This window comes from Dermacentor albipictus, chromosome 10 (assembly GCF_038994185.2).
Source record: "Dermacentor albipictus isolate Rhodes 1998 colony chromosome 10, USDA_Dalb.pri_finalv2, whole genome shotgun sequence".
In the NCBI taxonomy this organism is placed as follows: domain Eukaryota; kingdom Metazoa; phylum Arthropoda; class Arachnida; order Ixodida; family Ixodidae; genus Dermacentor; species Dermacentor albipictus.
In genome coordinates this window covers 5312515-5339673 of record NC_091830.1, presented here as the reverse complement: position 1 = coordinate 5339673, position 27159 = coordinate 5312515, and the positions used below count along the sequence as shown (strand labels likewise).

At 47.3% G+C, this 27159-nt stretch overlaps 1 protein-coding gene across 1 annotated transcript; it reads left to right on the top strand.

The window, feature by feature from the left end:
• Window positions 1-1902: 1902 nt before the first annotated feature.
• LOC135920283 (thyrostimulin beta-5 subunit-like) lies at window positions 1903-25420 on the top strand. Its single transcript, XM_065454456.2, has 2 exons — window positions 1903-2290; window positions 25205-25420. Exons 1-2 carry the CDS (start codon window positions 2000-2002, stop codon window positions 25418-25420), a joined length of 507 nt encoding a protein of 168 aa, XP_065310528.1. The 5' UTR covers window positions 1903-1999.
• The last annotated feature ends 1739 nt before the right edge of the window (window positions 25421-27159 follow it).

Below are 27159 nucleotides of genomic sequence, written 5' to 3'. Positions count from 1 at the left end.
GTAGCGATTCTTGTTGCGGGAAGAACTGCTTAGCTCACACGTTTTTTATTGAGATAGCAATGACATGGACACTCCAGGCGCATTTCCGTCGTCGTTGTCTGTGTCGCCGTGATGATCCGTATAAAATCCATCTACGACAGTCATGCGTCGCATGTGCTATGAGCCAGTGAAAGCGTGCGAGGGTGAGGCGTCGTCGATGACGGCTCGATCTTGCGCGCGCAAGGGAGGAAGGCGGGGAGGAAGCGCGGCGTCTTCCATCGCATGTAAGGCGCCGGGGGGGGGGGGAGCATTCTGCGTCGGCGGCGGCTGTGTATGGGGTGGCCGAGCGCGACCGAGTGGGCCCTAATTTGAAAGCGATCTGCGATGGGGACAAAGTGCCTCGAATGCTGATAGCTGTATATGCGCTGTGTTTTCCCCGCTTAGTTCGTGTTGAAGCGAGAGGCAGCACGAAGGCCGATTCGCTCGCTGCTGCTGCCGAGCTTCCTCACGTCAGCGTTTAGCCAGCGAATGCCTACGGTTATCGAGTGAGAAGTTTTCACGTTTGCTTGTGCACGCGTAACACTATGCTTGTTATAAAGTTTATTTAGTAAGCGAATGTTGACAAGTTTATACGGCCAATAAAACTGCTATCCTTAATTACTTCGCACAGGTGCTAATAATTTGCTGTCGCAATCAACGATTCGCCTCTTGGGCGAAATTGCCACTTCTTTAGGTCTGTAGTACTGCTCAAAAAACTTTTCTGGATAAAAACGATTTGGAGCTGATATGGCAGGCGCTCTCAAGACATGAACGGCAGCTTACTCATATCATTGAGAAAAGGAGATAGGCAATAACAGATAAATGACAGTAAAGTCAGAGAAAGTGTAGGGGGGATTAATTGTTGCGTTTAATGGAAATGTTGAAATGAAAAATCCGAGGACACCCACGCATTCCTTTGAGTTCTGCGCTGCAAGTAATGCACCATATAGCGGTACGTGCTGCACGAGCCGTATGCCACCGTTACCCTGCGCGACGGGAGGCCAAGGAAGTAGCAGCGATCACCAAGGCCGGCAGGCGGCACGCGCTGCCCCATCCCGCTGATATACAGGAACACTAGAGCCCGCAAGCAGCAGCAGCCGCCTGCGGTGCTGCCCTCACCTCTCACGCGACACCTGGCGCGCTAATGTTGCGGCAGGTGTTCCCGTTCTGCTCCGTCGAGGCGCGTCTGGGACGTGGGGTCGCAGCCAATGGGACTTTAGGTGTTATTTCGCTGCTACAGATTACAGGTGCAAGCTTTTTCGCTCAAGGGGCAATTTGACGCTTTCGCATCAATAAGGTCAATGAAAATGGACGAAAATACAACTTGGTGGGGGCATAACTCATATCTTTCGTATTACGGGTGCGACGTCGCTATCCTCGCGTGTACTTCGTTAGGGGTGTGCGTGTACAAGATTAGCCCCGAGAGAGGCTCTGTCTAAAAGACAGCGCCTCTCTCGGAGAAGGCGGCACAAGTAGAACACCCTTCCAACTGCAGGCATCGCGCAGCACGTGAAAGCTTGCGCAAGTATTCGCGAAGAGAGAATGCCGCTCGTTCATTTAGGGATACCGAGCAAAGAATCAGTAGTTAATGAGTGGGATGCACAAAAAATTTAAGCAGTTACTGACAGCCCCTTTTCAGAACTAATGTTACTTTACTGACACCTCTGCCATGCCTTACGTATACATTCACTACGCCTTTAACTCCTTTATCATTTTCGCTCCTGACTTGTTTATTTGTTACATCCTTTTCTCTTGTTGCTGTTTTCATCACTACTGTGATCACTTATGTACCTGTTCAGCCCTTACGTAAAACGCTGCAGGGGACCTTTTCATGGATAATAAATTATGATGATAATGATGATATCCCTAGCAGCTTGCTTAGCTTTCTGTAGTTCTAAAATTGTTTTACTCCTCCTTGTCCCCAATCCTTCGTCACCGCAGCAGTTCCGTCAATCGCGGAACGGACGTGACACGGGCCACTATGCGAAACGTCCACGGGTCGCTTCCGGTGCCAGCCGTGGTCTTGCTCGTGTGCTGGCTGCTCGTGGCGGGCGCTGCCTCGGCGTCCTCAACGAAGCGCCGTGACGACGCAGACGAGCTGTTGTCCTCGGCGGTCCGCGCTGCTGGCGGAGACGCTGTGGACACGCTGACCACGCTCGATTGCCACCGGCGCGAGTACTCGTTCCGGGCAGTACGTACCGACGCCAACGGGAACCGCTGTTGGGACGACGTCACCGCCATGTCCTGCTGGGGACGATGCGACTCCGGAGAGGTCAGTGCTGCAGCTGCCCCGAAACGTCAATATGCGCATTTTTTGTGTGTGCTGTTGCATCTACATGATTGCGATAGTCCTCTTGGTGTCTCATAGTGCCAGTGGTTAAAAAGCAAAAGACGTGGAGATGCGACTGGCGTCCGAGCATCTGTCCATACGACCTTCCGTTTGTCAGTTCGTTGATCTGCACACCCTACTCTGCTTTCTTCTCGATTCATGTTACAGGCGCCGGGGACACAAACATTCCTGCCACTGCAAACACTACGCGCGCGTGGTGGATGGAGCGTTTGTGTCCCCACCACTAGCAACATGAACCGAAAATACAGCGATTGCGATACTTACAGCCCTTATTCATCCCTGCATTGCTCCTTCTCCCTCTACCTGCCTTGCCTTCCGTGCACCGCTACGCCGCCATGAGCTCACGCGCCACATACGGACTGACTTTGCATGTACAGAGTGTAGCATGCAAAGAAAAAAAAAAGTAGCAATTTCGCCCGAAAGGACAAGCATCGATTCAGATAGCAGATTATTAGACATTTATGCGAAGTAAGAAAAATAGGTTTAGCGGCTGTATAAACTTGTAGATATTCGCTTACTAACTAAATTAACAAGCATAGTGTTAGACGCGCACAAGCCAACATGGACACATCTCACTCGATGACCGCGGACACTCGCTGGGAAAACACTGGCGTGAGGAAGCGCGGCTGCAGCGTCGAGCGAATCGACCTTCGTGCTGTCTCTACCTTCAGCGCGAATGGAGCGGTGAGAACACAGCGGACACGAAGTTATAAGGCGTCGGCACACCTACACTCTGTAGCCATCGCAGATCGCTTTCATAGGGCCCCGCGGCCGTGCTTGCCCACGCTGTTCGTAGTCGCCGCCGGAGTAAAAGAAATTCTAGCAGAAAATCCTTTGGCAGTTGTCTATGCGTAAGCATTGTGCCACTTGCTCATCTCCACGCAGCCCGCTGTCATTATCAATGTTATGAAACTGATTCGTCCAGTGTCAACGACAGGGCTGCGGCGACGCGAACGGCTGAGAACCGCTGCGCAAGGTGAATTGATGACGCAAACAAACTACTGCTGGTAGGGGCGCCAGCAGCGCTGATGACGTTCCGATCATTGTATGCCGTTATCGCTCTGTAGCGCCTTGTCTATCCGCGTTGAACCATTATCAATCATGGTCAACCGTACTCCAGCGACGGCTGCACATGGCGCGACCACGCGGGCCCTATCTTGGAAGCGATCTGCGATGAGGACACAGTGCGCCGAGGGCTGATAGCTTTGTGTGCAGTGTGTCTTCGCCGTTTAGAGTGCGCTGAAGCGAGACGCGGGTGCTGTATCTTGTAATTGACCTGCAATGGGGTCCGCAGTGACCCGCAACTCTTACTATCGCATGCAGCTGCCCACGCCATGGACGCTCAATCGGTTCTGCGTTGACTTAAAGATAGGTGTTACCGTTCGCGGCTGCATATACGTATCAACTTTTCTTCTTATGTTCAGTAAATCAACATTCCAGCGTTGTCGGCGCCATTGGAAGCCTTTGCGCATTAATGAAGAAAAAAATGAACTAGTGCGATGTGTATCCGAGAAAAGAGGTAATGATATGCGACGAGGACAAGCGGCTTTGAGGAGCGCTATTGGTGGGGGCTCGCGAATTAATTCGGATAACATGGGTTTCTTGTAGGTCTACCCTGAGCCCTGTACTGTTAGTATTTTTGCACTGCGTAGTGAGCACAAGGGCGTAGTGAGCACAAGGCCACAGGAATCAAGGCAGTGGTCTCGGGCTCAGCAGCAGAACGCCGTGAGTCAACGTGGCGGCTGTTGCAGAAACTTGAAATGCACGTACTTTTCTGAGTGACTTCGCTAACAGCATTGGTTACGTAAACTGCTGCAGGAAAGGTTATTTATTGCCATGCCATGAAATTCTTGCAAAATACTCTGTAAATGCACGCCAATAATGTTGTCACTTTGTCGATCGTCACATCTTCGCTATCTCTAGTCTTGAACCATGCGAACAGTGCGAAGACCTGCGTAATTCTTTTATAGCGATAGCAATTATATGGTCCCTCCAGGCGCATTTCAGCTGTCGCCGTCGCCGTGAGGTTCCGTATAAAATCCAAAGGCGATAAAATCGTCATTACGCGCCGTATGCTGTATGTGCGAGTGAAAACGTGCGACGGTGAGCCCGCGATCCCGGCTCAATCTTGCGCACGCAAGCGAGGAAGGCGGTGAGGAAGCGCACCGTCTTCCGTAGTGCGCATGATTCCGGAGGGAGGGTATGGAGGGGGAGGGCGCGTTCTGCTCCGGGCGGCGCGGGTAAAGGCCCGGGTGCCCACGCGCGCCCGGCCGGGCCGCTGTATCTTCGAAGCTATCTGCGACGGGGACAGAGTCCGCTTGTGCGGTGTGGTTTCGTGGTTTAGTTCGCGTTGAAGCAAGACGCAGCACGAAGGGCAATCCGCTCGCTGCTGCTGCCGCACTTCCTCACTCCAGCGTTTTGACAGCGAGTTTCCGCTATCATTGAGTGAGAAGTGTGTGTTCATGTCTGATTGTGCGTGCGTGACACCATGCTCGTTATTTCAGTTAGTATGTCTATGGTTACAAGTTTATACGGCCAATAAAACTACTATCCCTACTTCTTATACCTGCCCCCTAATTTGCTATCGCAATCGATGCTGCGCCTTTCGGGCGAAACGGCGACTTTTTTTTATCGGCAATATCTAGTTCTCGCAGGACTTATGACTCCGTGTTCTTAGAAGAACTCTACGCTCCACATCCAATTTTCTCAAAGAAAGAAATGAAGTTCTGGAAAAGAATGAGAGGGGAGAACACATGAACATAGGTCATAACTACAGGGACTACCGCAAGGAAGCGCCCTATATTGTTTAATGCATTTAATGATATTGCTACCGTAATGACTTCTTCCAGATATGCAGGTCTCTTTATGCACAGAGAATAGCTGCATTTAGACTTCGGGATCTTTGATCGAAGGTATTGAACAGTCATTACACGCCGGAGTAACAAAAGTCAACAATTTTCTTCTTGAGCATAGCACGCTTCTCCGCTGAGAAGTCAGCGATGCTGCCTTATGAAGCCCTTAAAATATTTCAGCATATCCATTGATAACCATACCTTGGAAATTGTCAAAACCCATCGCTTTAATTCCTGGAGTATATAGTGCTCCATAAACGTATGTCGTGTAAAAAACATCTGGAACTGATGGAGATGGAAATAAACACTGTGGTACGTGTTTTGCCCTACTTGGTGGTTACCCACTGGGGGAGTTCTGTATACAAACAACTTGCTCACGCTTCATGTGACTTTGGTACTGCAACACTCGCTTGATTATTTCGTCAGTAGTACAAGGAATATCACATTTGGTAGGGAAGAAGTTGCACTTGATACACGACAATAAGCCTTCGTAGGTGTCTTGGGTTGCCGAAGGTGACGTCACGTACACTGGTGATTACAGAAGCACGAACCGCTATAACCGCGCTAAGAGAACAGGACGCATATCGCGACCGCTACCGCATCTTTACGCAGCATAAATGCCGTCGGCTATCGACAACGGTACTTTTGAGAAGAGGGCCTCATCAGCATGCTCAGTTATTTGGATATACTCCAACTCCAATCAACTTCCAACCTTGTTCGACAGGTGGTGCAGCAAAGCGCATCCACTCGACCGAACGAGGGATCGCTGAGCCATGAAACTGACTTTCATGCGGCACTCCGCTACCGCCTCCGCTCGCCCGCTCGTACCGCTGGCCCGTAAACCCGCTCAGTTATAACCCGGTATTATTTGCCCCATGAAACGGAGAATCCGGCGAGCGTCCGGCGTTAACATTCGATGGTATCAAAGCCCACGTGACCAAGTGATGACGTCACTTTCCCGGCACTGGGCCGGCTGCGGCTCGCACTGCGAAACCCTACGGTGAACAGTCACGGCGTCAGACAGACGCCGTGGCCTACACCCAAAACATTGACTTCGCCCAACTCGAAAGTTGAGTTGACCAACGCTCATACTGACCTGGCGCGCTCCCAAAATTGACTTAGCCCAGCCCAAAAATTTGGGTGGCCGACCTTCAATACTGACTCTGCCCAATTCGAAAATTGAGTTGACCGATGTTCAATGCTTTTGCATTAATTACACGTCAGGAGACTTCAGTACATCTGCAACTTCTTAACTTTTTCAGTGAGAAACAGAGAGAAATGAAGAAGTACGCAGGAAAACCAATTAAGATAATTACCCAGTTTTCAGCCCCAGCAGCCCGGAAGAGGAATGACAGGATGAAAAGGCACACCAGGAGTGAAATCGTCGCGCTATAAATGCTCAGTGAAGCCAGTGGACCTATCGAACTTGCTACAAAAACACTAGCAAGAACTCTGGCACCAGAATTTGCTGCCAAAGTTCACCGTAGAGCCCGGCGTGACACCCTAAAAAAGGAACTCAAAGGTCATATGAATTCAACATATTCTGCAAGCGCGTTCTGATGGTAGCGTGCATTTTTTCCTGGAGCTTTCCTTTTATGTCATCAAATCGTGGTGAACGTGTTCGTGAAACCCGTTTCGTCTTTCCGAGTATTCTTCCTATATTAATAAAACAGCGCATTAAGATTACGGCAAAGGACAACAAAAACACGGCAAAAAGTGCCGACTTTCGACTCCTCTGCCGAAAATTGGAAGCCAGTGCTTCGTCGTCGCGAGGTGCTTATTCTTTGCCTCTATGCCACTCCAACCGTAACCAATCAAGAACTTGACATCCGCTATAGTAGGCGTTGTTCCCCACATCATACTTACCTCTAAGACAAGTTATAAACATTTTAGCTACTAGTCAACAGGGATTTCTGCTGTACAGGAACGAGGTGGTTTAGACGAAGAATTGTCCATCACAACCGTGTCCTTTCAACCGTATTTAAGCAAACAAGTACTTCACCTGAACACACACAAAAAAAGAAAGTTTGTGGAGCTGCTCAGAGGAGCCGCAGCGCTCCTCGTTCATTGAAAATCTTCGTCGAGCCAGCGCAATGCTTATGTGAATATGTCTCCTTTTAGTAAGCGCCACACAAAGAAGTCACGCCTCTGTACCGGCTTTTAAATCACGGGTATTCGTTCGAAAAAGGAGCTTTGATCATGCCGCCTATTTATGCACGCCTTCTCGCACGGATTGTTCGTGCGAATTCAGCAATTCCTTTTCTTTGACTGCGCCGAGCGTTCACGTACAAATCAGTTTCCCTTAAAAGATGTCTTCGAGCAAGAGCCTGCCTGACAGTAGTCTTTCTTTTTACTCGCGTCATTAGTATGACGTCGAAGAATTTCAGAATCGTTTATCAAATTATGTACGGCCCGTTGATCGCGAGGTTTTGTCTTTGGCTACGTCATGTGTCAGTGTCGTCTCTTGACACACTCAACTCACCGGTCTGGCATGTTTCTTTCTGGTGGTTTGCCTTTTACTCTAACGAATTTATAATCGCTTACGACAGTATTTCGCGCGTTAGTAGCATATAACCGCATGCCAATGGCCAGGTACCCAGTTTCGATAAGTTGACTCAAATACAAAATCTCACGGCTTTTAGGAGTCCGCATCGAAAGAAATCCTTCGTGGGATGCCCATTGTTCACTTTTAGAGAAGGATTTCCCTTGCCCTAGGGCAGGGTAGCAAACCGGAGGCTTTAACTCTAGTTAACCTCCCTGCCTGTCTCTCATTTGCATCTCTCGCTCTTTAGGGAAGAACTTAAACTCCATTCCGCAAATGCTCAAATTTCTTGGTAGGTAGACGTGGGCCAACATCAGTGAGACCCACACTAGAACTACACAGAGCCGTATTTTCGGGACTTATCGTTCGATGCAGATTGCCCGACTTGTCTATAAGACTGTCAACCAGAGCAACACCTCGCAAATGTTTAAGTCAGCCACGTTGTACTTGAACCGCTGCAAAGATTACTATCGCCAGAGAGTACCCAATATCGACTGATGTAGCTATATACTGACACGTTTAGAAGTACATACTTGACCACAGGCTGCACTATCGAGAATTATCTTTCCGCTTCGCATTCACAGAAAATCCCAATCTCTCTTGCGATGTATCCTAAACTCTCTCTTTTCGCATTTTCTTTCTTTTTCAATGTCACCTTCGAGGTATATTTAAAGCACACCGACAATTTAATGGAATAACGCATTATATTCAGCGGCTTCACTGACTTAATTTTCTATGCTCTCGTGATACAATACGTGCCACTGGGAGTGTGCCATTCTTGGCTCTAGAATGCGTTACTTATTATACAAGGTATTACGGAAGCGCCAATGCGTATTTACACGTTATCTGCCAATGTGACACACGGATATAGAAGTTGGGACCTTTGCGATGCACTAACATAACCGTTGCGTTATATATTAAAACTTTGCTTCACGTAGACTAACACGCGTGCTGGATCTGGATGATTTTTGTAAGAAAACGTGTGGGTGTACCAGCGCGTCCCGTAGTTCCGGATAGCAAATATGGCGGCGCCCTTGAAAGCACGAGAGATGTCCTTTTAGGGCTAGCTCTTGCGTTGTGCTTTGCGATCACACTGAATTATTGATAAGACAGGTCTTCGTCTTGATTATCGCTCGCAAAGCGCGTATTAGGCAACCTAATTTGACATCATCTTTCTGCACAAAACAAAATTTTTAAAATCAAACTGCCTAAGTATTTGCGTACGCAATGGCGCCATCTACACGGGCAGTCGGCGTGCACCTGGCTTTGGGCGAGCACCGCGTGTTGTGTGCAAGGTATGATATACCCTCGTCGTCGGGTGGTAGTTTCTGGTGGTTGTTCTCAGGCTCGCTCCGTCTATTCAGTATGCCGTGTCGTTTCCAAACGAGGAACCGGTTCTGTGAGACTTACTGAAGAGATTTAAATCAGCGTGGCCAGAGTTTCTGCTAGCGATGAGGCGGACGGAGCACCAAGCGTGTCTGCGGTGCTGTTCCCCCAGCACAGCAGTCCGATGCGCTACCCATTCGACCACGGCCTGGCTAGTGAGGCGGAAAAATGGTTAGACACAAACACAGATAGATCACCTGTGCATGAAGTACAATAAGAATGCTAACGCAATTTAAAAAATTACCGTGAGTAGACCGGATAAGAGAAAAGACGCAAGGCCGAAAGCCGGGGGTGACGCCACCTTGAGGTTGTCGCATCATGCTCGCTGCGACGAGATGGATTTTTTATGATGTTTACTTGGGCATATAGTTATCTTTTTTATCAAAAAAGATGGACGACATTGTATTCTAACGGTTACAAGGACCAAAGGTAGCAAGTTTTGAGGACCTTATGATGCCACGCGGCTCAAATAAGAAAAAAAAGTACTTTGAAATTTCTGACATGGCGCCGATGCACCGGCGCCGAGTAGGGGCACGAATGAAAAAAAAAAGAAGACTGAACCTAAATTTCTCTTGTAGTTATCAACCTCTTGCCACTAAAATTCAAGAAAATAGTTTTGAAAGAATTTGTCAATCTGACCTGGTTGCGTTTCCCTTTAGAGCCCGTTGAAAGCAAGCTCGAGGGATGACGATTCGTGGCTGGCGTTTCCAGTTGCAGGCGCGAACGATCAAATAGCGTCCGAGATGGACGTTACCACGGGAAAACAGCGGGGACACGCCGCGAGGCAGCGTACGTTACGTAAACGGCCGAAAAGTGCAACGTGGCTTGAGTACCGTTATGTAAGCGTGACTGATCGCTTGCTTACCGATAACAACATCGTCCACTGTCACTTGATGGGCATAGCCTCTAAACGGTGACGGCAAGTGGGATATTGCTCTTCGCTTTGAGTTCTTCATTCGAGAGAGATTCGAATTGAAAGGTGTCAACAAGCGTGATGCGAAGAAAATTACTTGCGCTTTATGTTAGGGCTGCGCTAGACTGAAGTTGCCCAAGGTGTAAAGGAGAAAGAGAAATGCTTTTATGAGAGCTGGAAGTTTAGGGTAATTCCAAATGATTAGGATGAAATGGGCGGATGGAAAAACTTTATTGCGGTCCATCGCAACGAGCACTAGCACGTAGCGGGCCGCTCCCACGTGGGGACAGGAAGACCTAGCCTCGCCGCCACGGTGCGGGCCCGCTGGACTGCTGCTGGTTGGGCTTCAAAATCGGGACTGAGTAGGGCAGCCTCGCACTTAAACGACGTAACGTCTTCGTCGCCTCGTAATGCGGGGCGCCACCAGAGCATGTGATCTAAGTTGGCAAAGTCTGAGCAAAGCGAGCAGATAAAATAAAGATAAGTAAGAAATGAAAGAAAGCATTATTCAGATTCAAAGACACATGTTGGAGCCATTGAAGCAAAGCTTTAGTGATTCGGTTAAATAAATTGTGTACAAATAACGACTATGCGCACACAACTGCGTTTACTTTCATCATATAGAACGTGTAATCTTATGCAATGGTTGTGTTTATGCATTGTAAAGCTCAGAACTTCTAGTATATCCGTTGCGTCACATTGGCACGTATGCATAAGCACCCCCTGTGTGTCACAGTGGCATATATAAAACTCATTCTGGAGGATTAGCCAAGAATGGGTACGCACCCAGTGGCACACATCGAGTTGAGAAATCATGGAAAATCAAGTGCACCAAAAAAGCCGCTGAATGAAATGCACCATTCCATTAAGGGGTGGGTGTGCTTTAAAGATGCCTCTAAGTTGACATTACGTGTTCGTGTTTCATGAACAGTGGTGCGCTAACTCGAACTATTTCCGCGGTCAGAGTACAGGGCTTATATGTAACCCCTTTTCATGGTATTTGTAGGTACATTCATAAATATATCCGGTGAGGAAACGACGACAAACGCTAAACCCCATAGGGAAAAAGGCAAGGAAAGCTTCGCTAAAAAAATTATGACGCAAATGGTTACCTCGCGGAGCTGTTGCAATGCTAAAGTGTCAAACGTGACTAGGACGCATTACGGAGGTTGATGACACGCGGATAAAGAAACAAAAACAAACAACAGGAAAAGAAAACGTGACTAGCAATAATTTTTATACTCAGTTCAATATGTCATTTAGCAAGCACGGATATTATTGGCGTCAAGACACGACTTGTCAAAAACTAAGAAACGAGAAAATCAAGATGGAGAAGAAAAACAAAAGCACGACGCCAACCGCGTTGTCTCTCCAATTACGGCATCCAGCCCACAATTATTTTGCGCACGAACAGCAGAACACGACTCCTCCTCCACCTCCCCCCCCCCCCCTGCTCCCGCGATTTTCTGCGCGCCCTTTGCCACTAGTGCCGCTTCAGTCAAACAGTATGATCCGTAAGCCAGCAGTTATTATGCGTAACATGATGCTTTCAACAAGTCGAGATACCGCTCTTCGAAGCTCTTGCCCAAGTGTGCGCACATTCGACGTCGCATGTGGGTGGTGTCGATGGAATTAATAACAATTTGAATGGACGCACACTCTACATTGTCACGGAAGAACGTCCAGTGAACGGAAGAACCCAGGGCTTCGTGCCTTAAGCATGACAGAGGGAGGCGTGGCGCGACGATGGCTGAGCGTTGACTTTTTTGCCAACGGTGCACGACAATCACTCCATGTCTAATAAGAAGGCTGTTAAATCATTGATGTGCTTTTTGCGATCTGCGGGTCTCTCTGAACGCCTTCGCTACATCCTAACTACATCGCTCACAGGCGCCAGGCGTTGGGCGTCCTGTGAGCGAAAATTGCCATGTATATTCTACACGGCACTAAAGCTCTTCTTCTATCACTAAAGTTGCTTACACCTTGTCTTACATTCTTAACAAAGTTATTCGTAGGAATTTTGAGACTGAGCGCCCACAAACAAATGTCATGAAACAAAACACATACAGCGCCTGCATTTTATGTCTAATCTATTCAGGCTGAAATATTAAAAATGCGAAACAATAACGGAAGATCGGTCCACGCCAGAGGCCGCGCTTCTACCAGAAAACTCGCCTTCGTGCATAGCGTCCGCCGCCAGCGTTGCCCGGTAAACATTATGGTTGTATAAGCTGCAGTATAAGCGCGAAAAGCAGTCGGAAATCTTTGAATGCCATCGTGTTTCACACCTAAAGGCGAAGCTTAAGCGTCCTCCTTTTTTTCTTTCTATCCTTCTCCCTTCTTCCTAAGGCCATTTTCCCCAACCCACATGCAAAGTAGCAAACCGCAGATCTGAATCTAATTAACCTCCCTGCCTTTCCTCTCTTTTTTTCTCTGTTAACCTCGTTGCACATAAGTTCTACATAAGTTTGGTCAATGGAACTTGTTAATGTCATTTCACCTGGGTTCCACTAAGTAAGTATAGGATACTAGCAAAAGTGTTTCACTTAGGGGAACTTATGTGGAAGGAGCTTGAGAGTGTAGTAGCGCAGCGAACACTTATCAACCAGCAGAAGCTGTGAAAGTTCTGCAGAATGTTATTGTGGATAGTAACATTTTGATAGTGGTTTCCAATTGCGACTTAATTTTAATCGCATTGTCACACCGTGATGATTTTATTTTGTCAGTGCCATTTTGTTTGCTTTGGTGAGACATTCTTTTTGTATATCTAAATTTACCGCCGCAATTATTCTTTCTCGTCAATGGATTTTCAAACACTTAGCTGTGAAATAAACAATTCAGTATGACGTAACAAGTAAGGCCCTGGCTCTATTATGCGGGAATTTTATGCGCGTATATATCTGCAACATTGCATAACGGGTTTAGCATAAAATCAGGTTTTCTTCTAAGTATTTGTAAAGTGTTTAGAGTAGTTGTTTATTTATGTCTATTTTCTTAGTGTATTGGGTTCTGTTTTTAGCTACGGCTTTATGATAGCGGGAACTTCAGCAGGCAAACTTCAGATCCTGCAACAGTTAATATATGATAAATCCTCTAGAAAGCCTCTCAGGATTTTTGCAGAAATTTGTTTTATGAGCAAGCGGAATATGTTATTTACTAATATAACTACAACTTGCAGGCCTGGCCAAATAATTGGTCCTGCCACTGATTACCTTCCTTTCTCGTCAATCGTCCGATAATATAGTATCCTGTATAGTACAGTAAGTCCACATCTTAGAATACAGTGGTCCCTTCCCGTGCTTGCTTAAGAGCCATGGCAGATTGTTAAACACCATGCACTGTGTTTGATTTATTGGCAAGGGCTGTTGTATCAAAGCTACTCGCAGAGTCACGAGTGGTGTCGCAGCACATGTAGGACATCGGATTAATTTGCCGTCCACCTAAATTTGAAGGTATCGTTTTTGAACCACGAAAGAAGTTGCATTATATAAAGGGTGGGTGTCTAAAGAGCAGGGCTGACAAAACCAGCAGGGAACGAAAGCTTCGTTTAATGTTTAGATAATAAAACGCTATTACACGTATTCGAAATTCCAGAGCAGGCAGGGTACGCGTAGTTCTAGCCACTAATCTTTTCGTTTAAATACGTTTACAGGTTAATCCTCTCTGAAAGACCGTTAGCGAACTATTTTCCTACCCACCGTGGCTGCTCAGTGGCTATAGTGTTGGGCTGCTGAGCACAAGATCGCGGGATCGAATCCCGGCCACGGCGGCCACATTTCGATGGGGGCGAAATGCGAAAACACCCGTGTACTTAGATTTAGGTGCACGTTAAAGAACCCCAGGCGGTCGAAATTTCTGGAGTCCTCTACTACGGCGTGCCTCATAATCACAAAGTGGTTTTGGCACGTAAAACACCATAATATAATTTTTAAACTATTTTCCCCAGGACGCTTTGCTGTAGGCACCAACCTCTGCCACGGCAACAGCAACGTCTGTCTAGACAGCCCCGATGTGGATGGCATCTGTATAGAAATGCTGGTTAAAAGAACAGTGGTAACAGAAAAAAGAAAAAAAACATTCTGAGGCATAAGTATGCCCCGTAACACGTCAGTGTGTCGCTGTGCTAACATATGACACTAAAAACTCGGGGAACCTAATGCTCTAGCTTTTTTGCCGCCTCGTATATGACATGCCACTTTCTGTTCACGGACGTGGGCCGGGCACAAAACAACGGGCCTTGGCGTAGCAAGCGCTCTTTCTTACTGCTCCTTAGTGCTGGCCTTAAATAAAGTTCTTTTTTCCTCCTTCCTCTCGTCTGCACAGCGTTGCAACGTATTCATGAAGCTGAGTACAGTTTGCGTATAGTTTTTTTTCTTTTCCTACTCCAGCATCCATCTAGCACATTTGGGCTTCTTGAGGCCCTCCATACGCAGCATTTGCATTTTTCGGAAGTCGTCTGTACACAAGAACTCGCGGAGCACCGAGGCACCCACGGCGGCGTACTGCTGAGACGATCCGCGTGGTGTCACGTTTCGGGTCCCCAACGAAAAAAAGAAAAGCTAAATAAATATGCGCTTCGTTGATGCCTAAAAATAATGCGTTCTTTGTTTTTGATGTTGGAGAACACATGTTTCATATCGTTGAGTGTGCTTGTACGGTGTAGTACAGGACAGTACAGGATGGCCCCGTTAAATTCACGAGAGCTCGCTTACACTCTTACATTTCATGATTATATATATAATTTCTATGTGACATATGACCCAGTAATTTTATTTTATTTCGGAAGCCTGCGATACTTGATAATGATGGTAAATTTCGGCGGTCATTTCAGAGTAGTCTGACAGCGCTACGAAGGTCGTAACAAACACTTTTCAAGCTTTATTACGAGATAACCGGGCATAGGAGTGATAACCCACTTTAATTCTCGTCATTAGAGTCTGCTTATGATAGCAGTAACGCAGTAAGGGCTCAAACAATCGATCCTTTACGTGAACTTTGCCGCGCTGGCAGATCACCTTTAAACGACCGCCCGAATATACCATCAGGTGCAACATGCAGGGCATAAAATGTTACGTTGTTCTACGTAATTTATCTTTGTCACCATTTTCCAGCCCCTATCGCAACGCGGCTGCCGTGGCGGGAAAGCTAACTCACGACCTCGCGCTCAGCAGCAGCAGCACTTGGTCGTAACGTGCACAACACGACTGAGTCGGCGGCCTTGTACCTGGCGCGCACACACGAGGCAGAACGTGCTGCGTAAGCCTGGCGACTTTAGCGCACTGCGCATATGCACTGTTGAGTAGAAAGCAAGTTCGTTCGCTGAAGCCGTCAGGGTCGCCCACTCGATCGTGAACGAGCCAGACCAGACCAAGCCTAGTCAAGCCTTCGAGAGCGGAGCAACACGTGACCTTTCGGCTCGACGGCGCAGGCTAGGCCTATTGGGAATACCTTGTCATTCAGGCCACGTCGCCGCTAAACTCGTTAGAGAACGCTGCGCATCTGTTTGACGAATATTAGGGAGAAGACGACGCTCGCTAATCTCATTACCTCGAATATATAGCTTCTTTTTCCCCTCGTAGCTCTTGTTTCTGCGACAAAGTAAAGCACCAAAAGCATACACGCGGATCCTGATCCGCAGCTTTTATTCTTTGGTGTTTCGTGCCTGCATTAGCGTTCGAGAAAACCATGGACAAAGCTGAGCGACCCTCACTTGACATTCGAAACGTTAGGCTGCCGGAAAGCCACAGTCAGCTCGTCACCTGCAATCGCTTGGTACGCAAACATTTCAAGCAAACAAGTTTCCTGGCGTGCCCGACATTTGGGCAGATACTACACACCGAACATGTAGAGTAGCGGCCGCAGTTTCTGATGCAAAGGAAGCAGAAGCGTGCTTTGCTCGTCCTTTTGTCGGACAAGGATTTGACCGCGATGACGAGAAAATATGCTCCGCGAATGCATTATGCAAAACAGATCGGGCCTATCAACCGCGCCACCCTGAACTCACGCCATTAGCGTTAGCTCGGCGTATCGACGCCTATCCAAGCCTCTCTCTGCTTAGAGGCGACAACTATGGGGACGTGGGTCGCGACTGTAACAATCCATTCCAATGTTAATGCATCATACAGAGTTAGGAGCGTGCTCATATCTAATTTGGTAAAAGTGAAAGCGAAGAATAAAAGGCGCATAACATGTGTTCGGTTATGCACAATCTAATCACTCGTTTCCTACCGCACCAAAGCAGTGAGTAATTTATGACTGATCTCTCAGTATGCATACTTTCAGCAAAGTATTCTAACCTTTTTTTTACCTTAACATTCTGGTATGACATTGACTGATGACGTTGACGTATGACTGTCGGTTTTGGAGGCATCGATGGAATGATGGCTGGGATAACCACGGCTACGTGCCCGTTTGTTAGTGGGGGCCTACGAGCTAGAGGCTCCCTATACGCAGTACCGGCCATGGACACCAACTCCTCCTTGACGTCACGTAAAATGGCACTGAAGGCGTGGAAAGGAATGGGACCTGCCGAGAAGCCAACAGGTTGCGGCTCTTCCCGTATGCTTGCACAGACCACTGCGCGCAACGAGGGATCGGTGGCGGGGTTGCTTTCAGGGTTGTCCGGCAGAGGTCGTACGGGTTCGTGTTCGTCAAGGCGCTGGCACGTAGCTACAATATCAGCGACGGAAGCCGGGTCCTTGATAACCAACGCATTGAAAGCGATAGTCCCGACGCTTTTGAGTACGTGGCGTATACTCTGATTCTGTCATGGAAGCGTTGACGTGGCGACAAAGAGTGAGGACATCCCCCTATATACGAGGTATAGGACAAGCCAAGTTTTTCCTTGCGACTGTCGAGTGTCTTCTTCGCGAGGACGGAACGAACCGCCGGAGTGCCAAAAACTTGTCGGAGCTACTGTTTGAACGTACTCCAGTCAGTGAAGTTGATCTCGTGGTAAAAATCAAGTCTTGGCTACGTTCGTGAGATAGAAGGAGACGTGGCGCAGCTTCAGAGCCACGTCCCAACGGTTAGCAGCCCTCACCCGGTCGTAGTTGTCAAGCCAATCCTCCACATCTTCACCGCGAAGACGAGCGAACGGATGGGTATCTCGCTGGGGCCCACTGATGATCCAAGATGGATAGGCTGTGCCAGGCGGAGCCGAGGTTGCAGAAGTGCTCCTTGGCTCGTCCTGCGGCACGCTAGCGGACAGCTGGCCCAAACGGAGACCTGAGCGAAGCTCCACGAGGTAGAGCGGGCGAGTGGAGGTCGGGGGACCGAGGAGCAACCTCCACCACGTGTGGCGTAGCAGTTAGCACGACTTTTAATATGCCCCAAAGACGTGACGGATCGATCACACTCAAGGTACAGATCAATCTCAAGATGAGTACCCACAAGCGATGAAGACGAAGAACCCGATGTTATGATGATCCTGTGCAGGCGATGAAGAATTGCTTATGAAATGCCCACATTACAATTGACCGAGTAATATTAGTTACCGTTATAAAGCAACACAGAGGCGCCTTAGTAGGGGACTTAGGGTTGATTTTGGCTAGACGAAATGTTTCTTAACGGGCACCTAATGCTCGTTGCAGGTGACACATTTCGCCCCGATTGGAGCACGTACGCTGCCGCCGCGAATTGTACCCGCGACGTTATGCTCATAAGCGGGATGCCGTAGCCCCTCCAACGTAAGAATTGTCTTGAAGCTATGCTTTGCTTATTTAGTATAGCACTTTGCACTGGCAGCTGTGAAATGTGACAGTATTGCACACTGCACAGCAGCCTTATAAAGGGGCAGGGCCTAGTGAAGCTACATATATAAGAGATTTTCTTCAACCCACTTGTTGAAATAAATATGTAAGTCGACGTATTGATTGATAGAGTGACAATGCTTAGTTGATGACTGAGATAGCTTTGTTCACATTTCAGTGTCTTTCATTCTCGGTCATTAAACGAAACTATACAGTTTTAGTCACCCTATAATGGCGACGGCAACTCCATTTCTTATAATAGTAATAATAATTAAAATATTTTTGTTAGATAAGAAGAGGCTTCACAAATTTAGAAAATCTGGAGTGGAGTTAACTAAACAGACTAAATGAGGTCCACATTCCATCTAGTCCTGTTGACACACTGTAATAAACAAAGACAAAATCCGCAGGCAAATTGCATCCCGCACCATTCCGAGCTCCAAAGCCACCATGCATGCGGAGTTCTCACCATTCTTATGTCTATAAGTCAAGTCTAAGTATTCAGCACACTACTACGAAACAGAAGTTAAGAAGCGAAAACGTTCGTCAGATATGCCGTGTGTCCCAGCTAACGTCAGCCAAGCTGCTCAACGAAACAAAATGTTAAAAAAAGAACAGCGTAACATACAACTATAAAATCTATGGCGTTAGTTTGTCAGAATTACGGCGACTGAACGCCGTGTGTCTTGAGATCGTGTCTTGACCATGTTCTTTTTTGTTTAACGGCTTGGCGAACGTTAGCTGGGATATACAAGAGAGATAGATACTGCACTGGACAGGTCACGGGCACTTCACGATGTCGTATAGCTCCCCTTCACGTAAACGAGGCCGCCGATTATTGGGTGATGAAACGTGACTTGCGCAGCGATAACGTAAGCGCGCATAAACTGACCCGAAGCCAAAGAACGAAGAACACAGCAGCAAAAAAGAACAAGAAAATAGCAAATAATGCATTTGCTATTACAGCTACGGTCAGCGAAAAGTAAAACATCGCTGCCCAAAGCATTCAGCAATCCCTGCACATCGATCGAAAACCTTTGGATTGCCTTGAGCAGTGGCGTCACGGGCTGTGATGTACAATTATAACGCGATGACGTCATCCTTGTTCAGAAGCAAAGCGGGCGATTTATGCACTCCCACAGTGCACACATGCGCTACCGTGTAGATCGACCAAAACCTGGACAATTTCGCAAACATTCATCTTGGGAGTAACACGCCAACAGACAAGAGACGCCGATGTTCGCTTCGCTGTCTCCTGTTTGTTGGTGCGTTGTTCTCAAGATGAATCCGCTGGCATGTTTGTTCCTGAAATAGTTAGCAGACAATACCGCAGAAAGTGGGACGTTACGGTGGAAAAGTGTAGTCATTGCATTCAAACGGTACTAACATTTGAAGCAGAAGCTTGGAGGTTAACAAAAGCTTGAGGTGAAGTTAAGGATCAGGCGACGAGCAGTGGAATGAGAAATCACTGGCGTAGCGCTAAGAGACAGGAATATAGTATGGATTGCAGGTCAACCTGCAGAAGACAATTATTTATTTGAGATTTAGAGGAAGAGATGGAGTTGAACAAGGCAGCGTGCTATAGATAAATGGTGGTCTATTCTAGACAAGGGAAGCGCAGTTGAAAAAGGCAGGGAGTTAGGTGGTGTGTCAAATTAGGAAATTTGCAGGCATAACATGGGGCCAGCTAGTGCAAGACAGGGCTAATAGGAGATCGCTGAGAGAGGCCTTCGTCCTGCAGTTTACGTTTGATAGGCCGATAATAATAACGGGGGGACGTGACTGATTTACTCCCTCTCCCCATGCACTATCAGAAAGTAGGCATAAAATGTTATCGATAAATTTTTTATTCTACAGTTCCCTCAATCTGAAAGGTTCCACTCCTCGGTATTTTCGTGCAACAAGTCGAAGACATCACATGATCGCCAGTCACAGATTCTAAAATTGATCAATTCTTAGGGAAATACTTCAGCTACTCGACCAAAATTGAGAACTTCTGAGACAGTACATTTATGAGCGAATTGATGAGTCTATTTATCACTGAACGCTTCGATCAGCAATGCTAACGTACACGAATGCCTCCCAAAGGCGCCGCTATCACCAGACGGATGTTTGCCAAATTAAAAGCCACACTATGGGGCTTTAACATCCCAAATCTACATTTATTGATTAATGAGGGACACGTAGAGGAGTGGGGGAGGAGTGTGCTCCGGATTAATTTCGACCACCTGGAACTCCTCATCGCGGACCTAAACGTAATTACGCTTTCGTCTTGGCATTCCGTTATATCAAAATGTGGCTGCCTCAGCCGGAACTGAAGCCTGCGACCTCGTGCGCAGAAGAAGAACGCCCTATCCCCTGAGCCACTGCTTCCCAGCGACGTTGCACGGTTTTTGGTTGGGTACGCTATATACGCCGTGGCGTTAGCGCTCGGTACCAGGGGACTGAGAACGCTGCAGCAGCTTGGAAACGGCGTCGGGCCCGCAGTACTGCGCAGCGGAAGCAGAACGAGGCTCAGACGACGCAGACGAACGTGGGCATCCAGCTTCATACAGCGATCAGACTAGAGCAAGCCTGGCGCTATTGTTCAGAGGAGCTGAGCTGGAAACACGGCGAGTCGGCCATGCAGGGCAGGGTGCGAGTTATGGGTGTAGGATGCATGGATTTGTCTAAATTTTGTCCTTCTGGCTTCAAAGGACTTTGTGACTATAAGCACGTAATCGTATTTAGCAATATATGACGTTATGGGATTTTTAAAAGGACCCATTCGCAGTGAATACGCACGTGCGTAGCGTTAATTGCCTTCGTGCATTTAGAAAAAGATGAGTGCATGGACATTTTGGATAATAAGGACAGATAAAGAGTAATGACAAATAAGTGCGATGATAAAGTGTAAAGCCACAAGAACGCGTCAAGCCTCAAACACGAAGACTACACTCTAAAAAAAGTTTACGTCCTTTGGGGTGCATATGTGCCACACAACAATAATCTTCATCTGTCTTGCCCGCATTTCTTTTCTTTAACGCTGCGAACCCGGTACTTCCAAGTCACGAACGGCATGCGCCTTATAAGCATGACAGAGCATTCTCGACAGGAAAGTAACGAGCGCCGCGTTTTCAAGAAAGAAAATGCGGCCGAGACAGATTATTGTTGTGTGGCAAATATGCACCCCAAATGACGTAAACTTTTTTTAGAGTGTAGACAAACCCATCATTCCCATGATAGCTGAGCGATCGCAGCGCCACAGTTCTCTCTGGTAATTTTTGTAGGGAAACTCCATAGATGTGGAAGCCGAAGGATTAAGTGAAGCGGACGATTATTTGAGGTTGCCTATTTCAGTGACGCAGACAAGTTTATGAGTTTCCTGTGTGAGGATAGAAGGGCAGGATATACGAAAGAAAATCAACTGCAAAACATGTTCTACACACGTCGATGGCTTCACGTATTATTGCGGCGCTGAATTGCTTTGCGTTGAAAGAGCATGGCTTCTGGAAAACTAAAAACATACGAAAGCTTTGCCAGTGTTCAAACAAGGACTGAATCCTAGGCGGAGGTTCAAATCAGGGAAAAAAGAAAGAAAAATGAAGAAAAGGTAATAGGCTCAAGTTTTCTTCGGCGAGGACTGTAATTTCGCAAAGCGGCTTCAAGAAAACGCCAATGAAAGAATGAAAACGCCTGTCACTGTCCTCAGGCGCCTTGCGGGCTCTACTCACCTTCTTCCATGTTCTCTTTGTGAGCGGCTGGTTGAGTACTGGTGAAGTGATTTCGCCCCTCCACCAGAGGAGCTGCACTAATGGAGCTCAGGTGCTCTTGAAAATAGTTGCGTGGTCCTCAGCAATGAAGTCGACCTTGTGGTTACTCATCGCGCGGGAAGAAAAAAAGAAAACGCAGATGCTGGCCATTCTTGTGGCCGTGCACATTTTGTACTTCCCATTTTTCTTCCTTCACAGAAGTGTTCCAAACAACGAATACCACCGCGGAAATGGTCTTGCCATGAAACCGCATATTTCAGCCATGATAAATTTAAACCGGCATTAAAAAGTTTCCTGCTGTTGAAACGTATTCTCTCATTCGAGAATTTCCACGAAGTTTAACAAACATTTGTCACATTCGGTTCGAGAGCACATCACTGGATCCTCTCTTCATGGACTACGTGACGGCTTTTAGAAGAATTCAAATTCCTCTTGTAACTTATTGATCCATGCGTTCATTGAACACCTTCTAAAGCAGTCGTCAAAAAGAATTAACAGAATTCAGGCATTCCTGCACAGCTCTGAACTCATTTACTGCGGCAGCAGCAGGTTCTCACTGTTGACACTGTCATACTCTCAAGAACTACGTCTAGTTTGTGGTGCACTAAACGCCATCTTCGACTCCGAACGATGATGCGAACGATGAGCCAGCTACCTGAAAAATGCTTCACGTAACATGTAGAGAAGGGATATATGGGAATGACAAGGAGGTTAACGTGATCCTCACCGTGTGTGGCATCTGCATATCTATTTTGTGATATAGGGTGAAGGTTAAGGTAAACATGCCATAAGGAGGTGCCCGATATGATAATGGAGAAAAGGTAGAGTCCTCCTCCTTGTGTACACACGCGCACACGATGTGCACTCTATATTTTTAGAGCGCAGGCGATCGTTCCTGCGGCGAGCGTCAACGTAACCAAGGGATTGAACATAGCGAAAGATGAAGGAGCGAACACCGAGAGTAGCAGGAGATGAAAAACGCGAGGAAAAAAGCGGAGGAGGATGATATGGCGAAAGTTTGAGGAGAAAAGCGCTGAGTGGCGACAATGGCTACGCGATGGCGCCAGAGTAGCGCGTGTCGTCTGTTCTTTCTGCGTCGGTGACTGTGAATCGCGTCACTCACGCGCTGCCTCTCGCGATCTCCAGATTAGCGAAGAGCTCGCGCCACGCTTCGCTCAGTTTGCAACTTGCCGAACGAGACAGACTGTCCGCGCCAGCGAATGTCTCGCGAAATGAAAGCACGTATACAGCTGCGCTCGAATGTCGCATTAGGGTGCATCGTAATCGTCGGCGAGTTTTTTACTACCGTGGACATTTTTCAGACACTCACACGTGGCCGTTGCGCGTTAACTAAATTGTAACCATGGTATAGCTTAAGAAACGTCTACGCTGAGAGTCGCGTCCACTATCTCTATCAGTGTGCATTCCGGAAATCTGAGAGGCAAGGATTATAGAACAAATCTGAGCATGTTTGTTCAGCTGAGATTAACAGAAAGAAATAAGCTTGGAGAAGAGATGGAACGCGTGCGACAGTTAACGGGACTCTTTGTTGAAACGGATGCCAACGAAAAGGATTAAGTTTAGGACGGCAGAGGATCAGACGAGACTAGAGAGGCCGCCTCAGCGCCCCACTCTCCTATCTACCTCCAGTTTTGAGATACTCTGCTCTCAATCAGACTATATCGCATGAAAACAGTGACTCTGCTGCGAATCACGTGCATGCGGTGGCAATATTCGACGTCCTTTCTTTTCCACAACTCGAACAGTCAAAGAGTATCGAGAAATAAGCTGTTTTCTGAGGCCGAAACAAGATGCCTAATGATACACTATTTACCCCGAATAGCCGCAATAAAATTGCACTTTTCAAATTGCGCGTTTGATGTTTGTGAATGTCTATAACATTGTTTTGCATTTATATTCCATGATGAAAAATGTGTGCTGAGCATTGTACTTGAAGTCCTTGTGTTACTTTGGCAGAAGGAAATGGTATTTCACTTGTGAAACGATGAAATCATTGCTATAGTTATCGTTATCTGCAGATAATGAAACGTACCACCCGCCAGATTTCCTAAGTTCCACGCTGCGCCCCTTTTAAAGAAATTGCGGCACAACTACTTAGCTGTCCTTAAGGGTGTATTCCTCAGTGTCTTAGTTCTGTAAGACGGGCGTGGAAGTTTCCCCCTTCACCTAACCAACTTCTGACAGGTTGGGCCGCAAACAATATATTTAATACGGTTCATTGTTAGACTGCTCAAGGGCTCGTATCTTGTTTCCGGTTAAGACGCTTTATGGTCTAGTTGAAATTGAACAGAAAGATTTTATTCGAGCCTCCTGATTGTGGTAGAAGGAAGTAAGTGCAACCCTGAATCTCTGAGCATCCCCCCTCCCCCCTAATAACCTATTTTATAGCTGTTATAAAGAAAATGTGTTTAATCACTCAGTCGTTCACTGAAATATTGCATTATTGAATGTTCTGCATTGAATTGATATTTGCATTGTTAACATATTGCATCGCCGCTTGAGATTCAGTAATTTTCTACTGTGCGATGTGAATGAAACCATTACCATTGCTGTATAAGTTGAAGGACTTCCCGTTTATTTTGAAATGTGCTTCTACGAATTATTCAAAAAGACTGATTTAAACCCTCATTGGGGGGCCAACTATAGGTGTGACAATGTACTGTTTTATATGTCCTCACTTACAGAAATGCATAGCCTATGGAAAACCCACATGTTGGACCAAAACGACGAATCTAACTTCCTCAGCAACGCAAATTCAGTCAAATTGTTCTCCAACTGAGGGGTGCGCATGATCTAACTGAAATTAGTCTATAGTGGCATTCTGTATGGCAAGGCGTTTATTCTTTCAACCCAGTTATTGTTTTCTGTAAAGCAGGGCCGTTGGCTGAGCAGAATGTTCCAAGGATGAATGGAATCTTTCATCGGGAAGCACTGCTGCCCCTCCTATGGTTGGTAGTAGTGATTACAAGCGCTTATTATAGTATTGGTATGGCCTATAAACCAGAGTGCAACTTCTGTTTTTATTTGCAAGGAAACTATCGAGCACTTGTACTTGTCCTTAGTACGACGCCCAATGCCTGTCTCTCCAGACAATTTTAAGTTGGCTCTTCTCCAGACTATTTTTTTTTAGTCTGGGACCGTGGCCACATTCTTCACTGGCACAAAAAGCTATTCATGCACTAGTGTAGTTTTTGAAGTGTACCGGCTAGTGTGATCTTTTATAGTCCTCCTGCGTGCGCGTGCGTGCGCGTTTGTGTCCGCCGCGCAGTGCTCACGCTCTCTCCTTCCCTCTTTCTATTCCTCCTTTCCCTAACCTACCTCTTTATTTTCCCTTTAAGGATGCATGTCCGATCGACCTCCCTGCATATCCTTTCGTTCATTTCTGTGTGTCTCTCTCTCTTTGTCTTTGTGGCACTCCTCGTACTACGCGCCCTTGTTTCTGAACAAATAGAAGAGGCTGTAATTAACTCGTTTATGTTCTAGTAAGTGTAATTGAATTGCGCCCTTAAATAAATACCTTGAAAAACAACGAACCAATTAACAACGCGCTAACCGACGACGCGTTTTCAAGTACATCGTGCCGAGGCTCGTCCACTGACTAATGCAGTTACACTCGCAGATTGCCGACTGGCGGTTCCCGTACAAGAAGTCCTTCCACCCGGTCTGCACGTACGGCTCGCGGAAGCTGGTGCGCGCGCAGCTGCGCTTCTGCGACCCCGAGGACCTCGACGAAAGGGACGAGCTGCGCTCGTACGAGTACTACGAGGCGCTCAGCTGCTCGTGCCAGGTTTGCGACTCCACCTGGACCAGCTGCGAGGGCTTCAGGCATCCCTAGACTCTGCCGGCGGTGGACAACCGACAGCAGCCTCCTCCCACGGGCCCTAAAGAAGAGGCGCGCTGGGGCCTGGGACTGCACCGGACGCTCGGCAAGACGCTGCTATCCTTCTGAGAGAGGAGGTCGTCACCCTCACCACGCCCGGACAGAGAAAGACGGACTGATCTAGCTCACTTTCTGCGGTGAAAAACGCTTTGAGTGGCGAGGAATCCGAGGCTGCATTCTCGAAGCGATCATTTTCAGGGATACGAGCACACAGCAAGATTTCGCGTGACTCGGCATCGCATGCGTCGGCGTCTATGGCCGAAAGTGTTCTTCGCACAGTACCAAACACTGTGCGAACACTGTGTATGTCTTAGCACAGTTACAAGCACGCTGTAGCCCATAGACACTCGCGCATCAGGCGTTGAAGCACTGCAAATCTTGCGAGAGCTAGTGGTCGTGTCCCCGAAAGTTCTACCCCTGGAGCTCTTTTTGAGTGACATACAATGCATCGTGCACACGGCGCGAAAACAGCGTGAAACAAAGGGAATATTCTTATCAGTTCCAGCGAGCGTATTTGTCTAACTTGTCTAAGAAAAGAGGTTCTGTCCCAAGTATTGAAACAGAAAAACGTCTTGACAATGGCGTCCATTCTTGAAGCTATGTAAAGAGGAATACTACTGTCACTTTCTTACAAAACCAGTAGAAATATAAAGTGACTTAATCATCCACTAATTATTTGAGAGTACGGTTCTACATAATCTGGTTCACTACAGATGAGTGGTTACAAGCTTCTGCAGTTCGACAATTCACGCACATATCAAATCTAGGGAGCCACATTTAAACAGCACTGTCGCTTAAGGTATGAGGCCTCGGTCGCGTCAAGGAGACATGAACACGATTGTAAGTCTGTTTTATTGGCACTCGTAGCCTTCACCCCGAAGTTCCAGTATTTCAGAGTCTACATTACTAAAGCCTTCTATGTCACCTCTAAGCTGATGATGCTGTCTACATGGGAGTAGCACAGAGCTTAAAAGTGCATCAACAGCAAAGTCTACACGGTGACTTGGAACACGCGCAAAGAGGGACGGGATGTTACTGTCGGTGACTATTGAGGAGAGGATGCCGCTATAGTGTGTTTTTGCTGGTTCTAATGACACGGTACACTTCAACAACAATGAGAGTGCTGGCGTTTCTTCGACGCCATGCGATATAACGTAAGCAGTCATTCCTACGCACCTAACTTGCCGACCTCCCGCTTGTATAGCCTGTGAAACTGAGAGGTACATATCGAAGTTGGGTGGTGCTAGATGCGGAAGGCGACAGAGGTAGTGGCAAAAGTCCGCGCGTTGATGCCCTTATCACCGTGATATAGTACGAGGTGTGCCATATTGTATATATCAGGCGAGATGTGTGGAGAAGAACACTTGCGGAATGTTGCATATCGTCTATTACTTCTCCTGGGCCGTATAATGCAGAATCTTTGTCAAAACTCTCCTGGTACCCCCTGTGCTCGTATGATCATGGCTGACACCGAACATCGGGTGAGGCTCAAGTATGCAAGACTCTGGAGGCTCTAGAGAAATATGGTTCAGAAATTTGTAGGACCAGCACTTCGGTTAAGCGCAAGGAATAAGATGCACACATTGCGCTGCTACGTCTAAGCGCAGGTCCCACAAATTTTTGAACTACGCCACACCTAATGAACCAAGGTTCTCCGTCATTGAAATATGTCGGTTACCGTACAGATGTCTGGC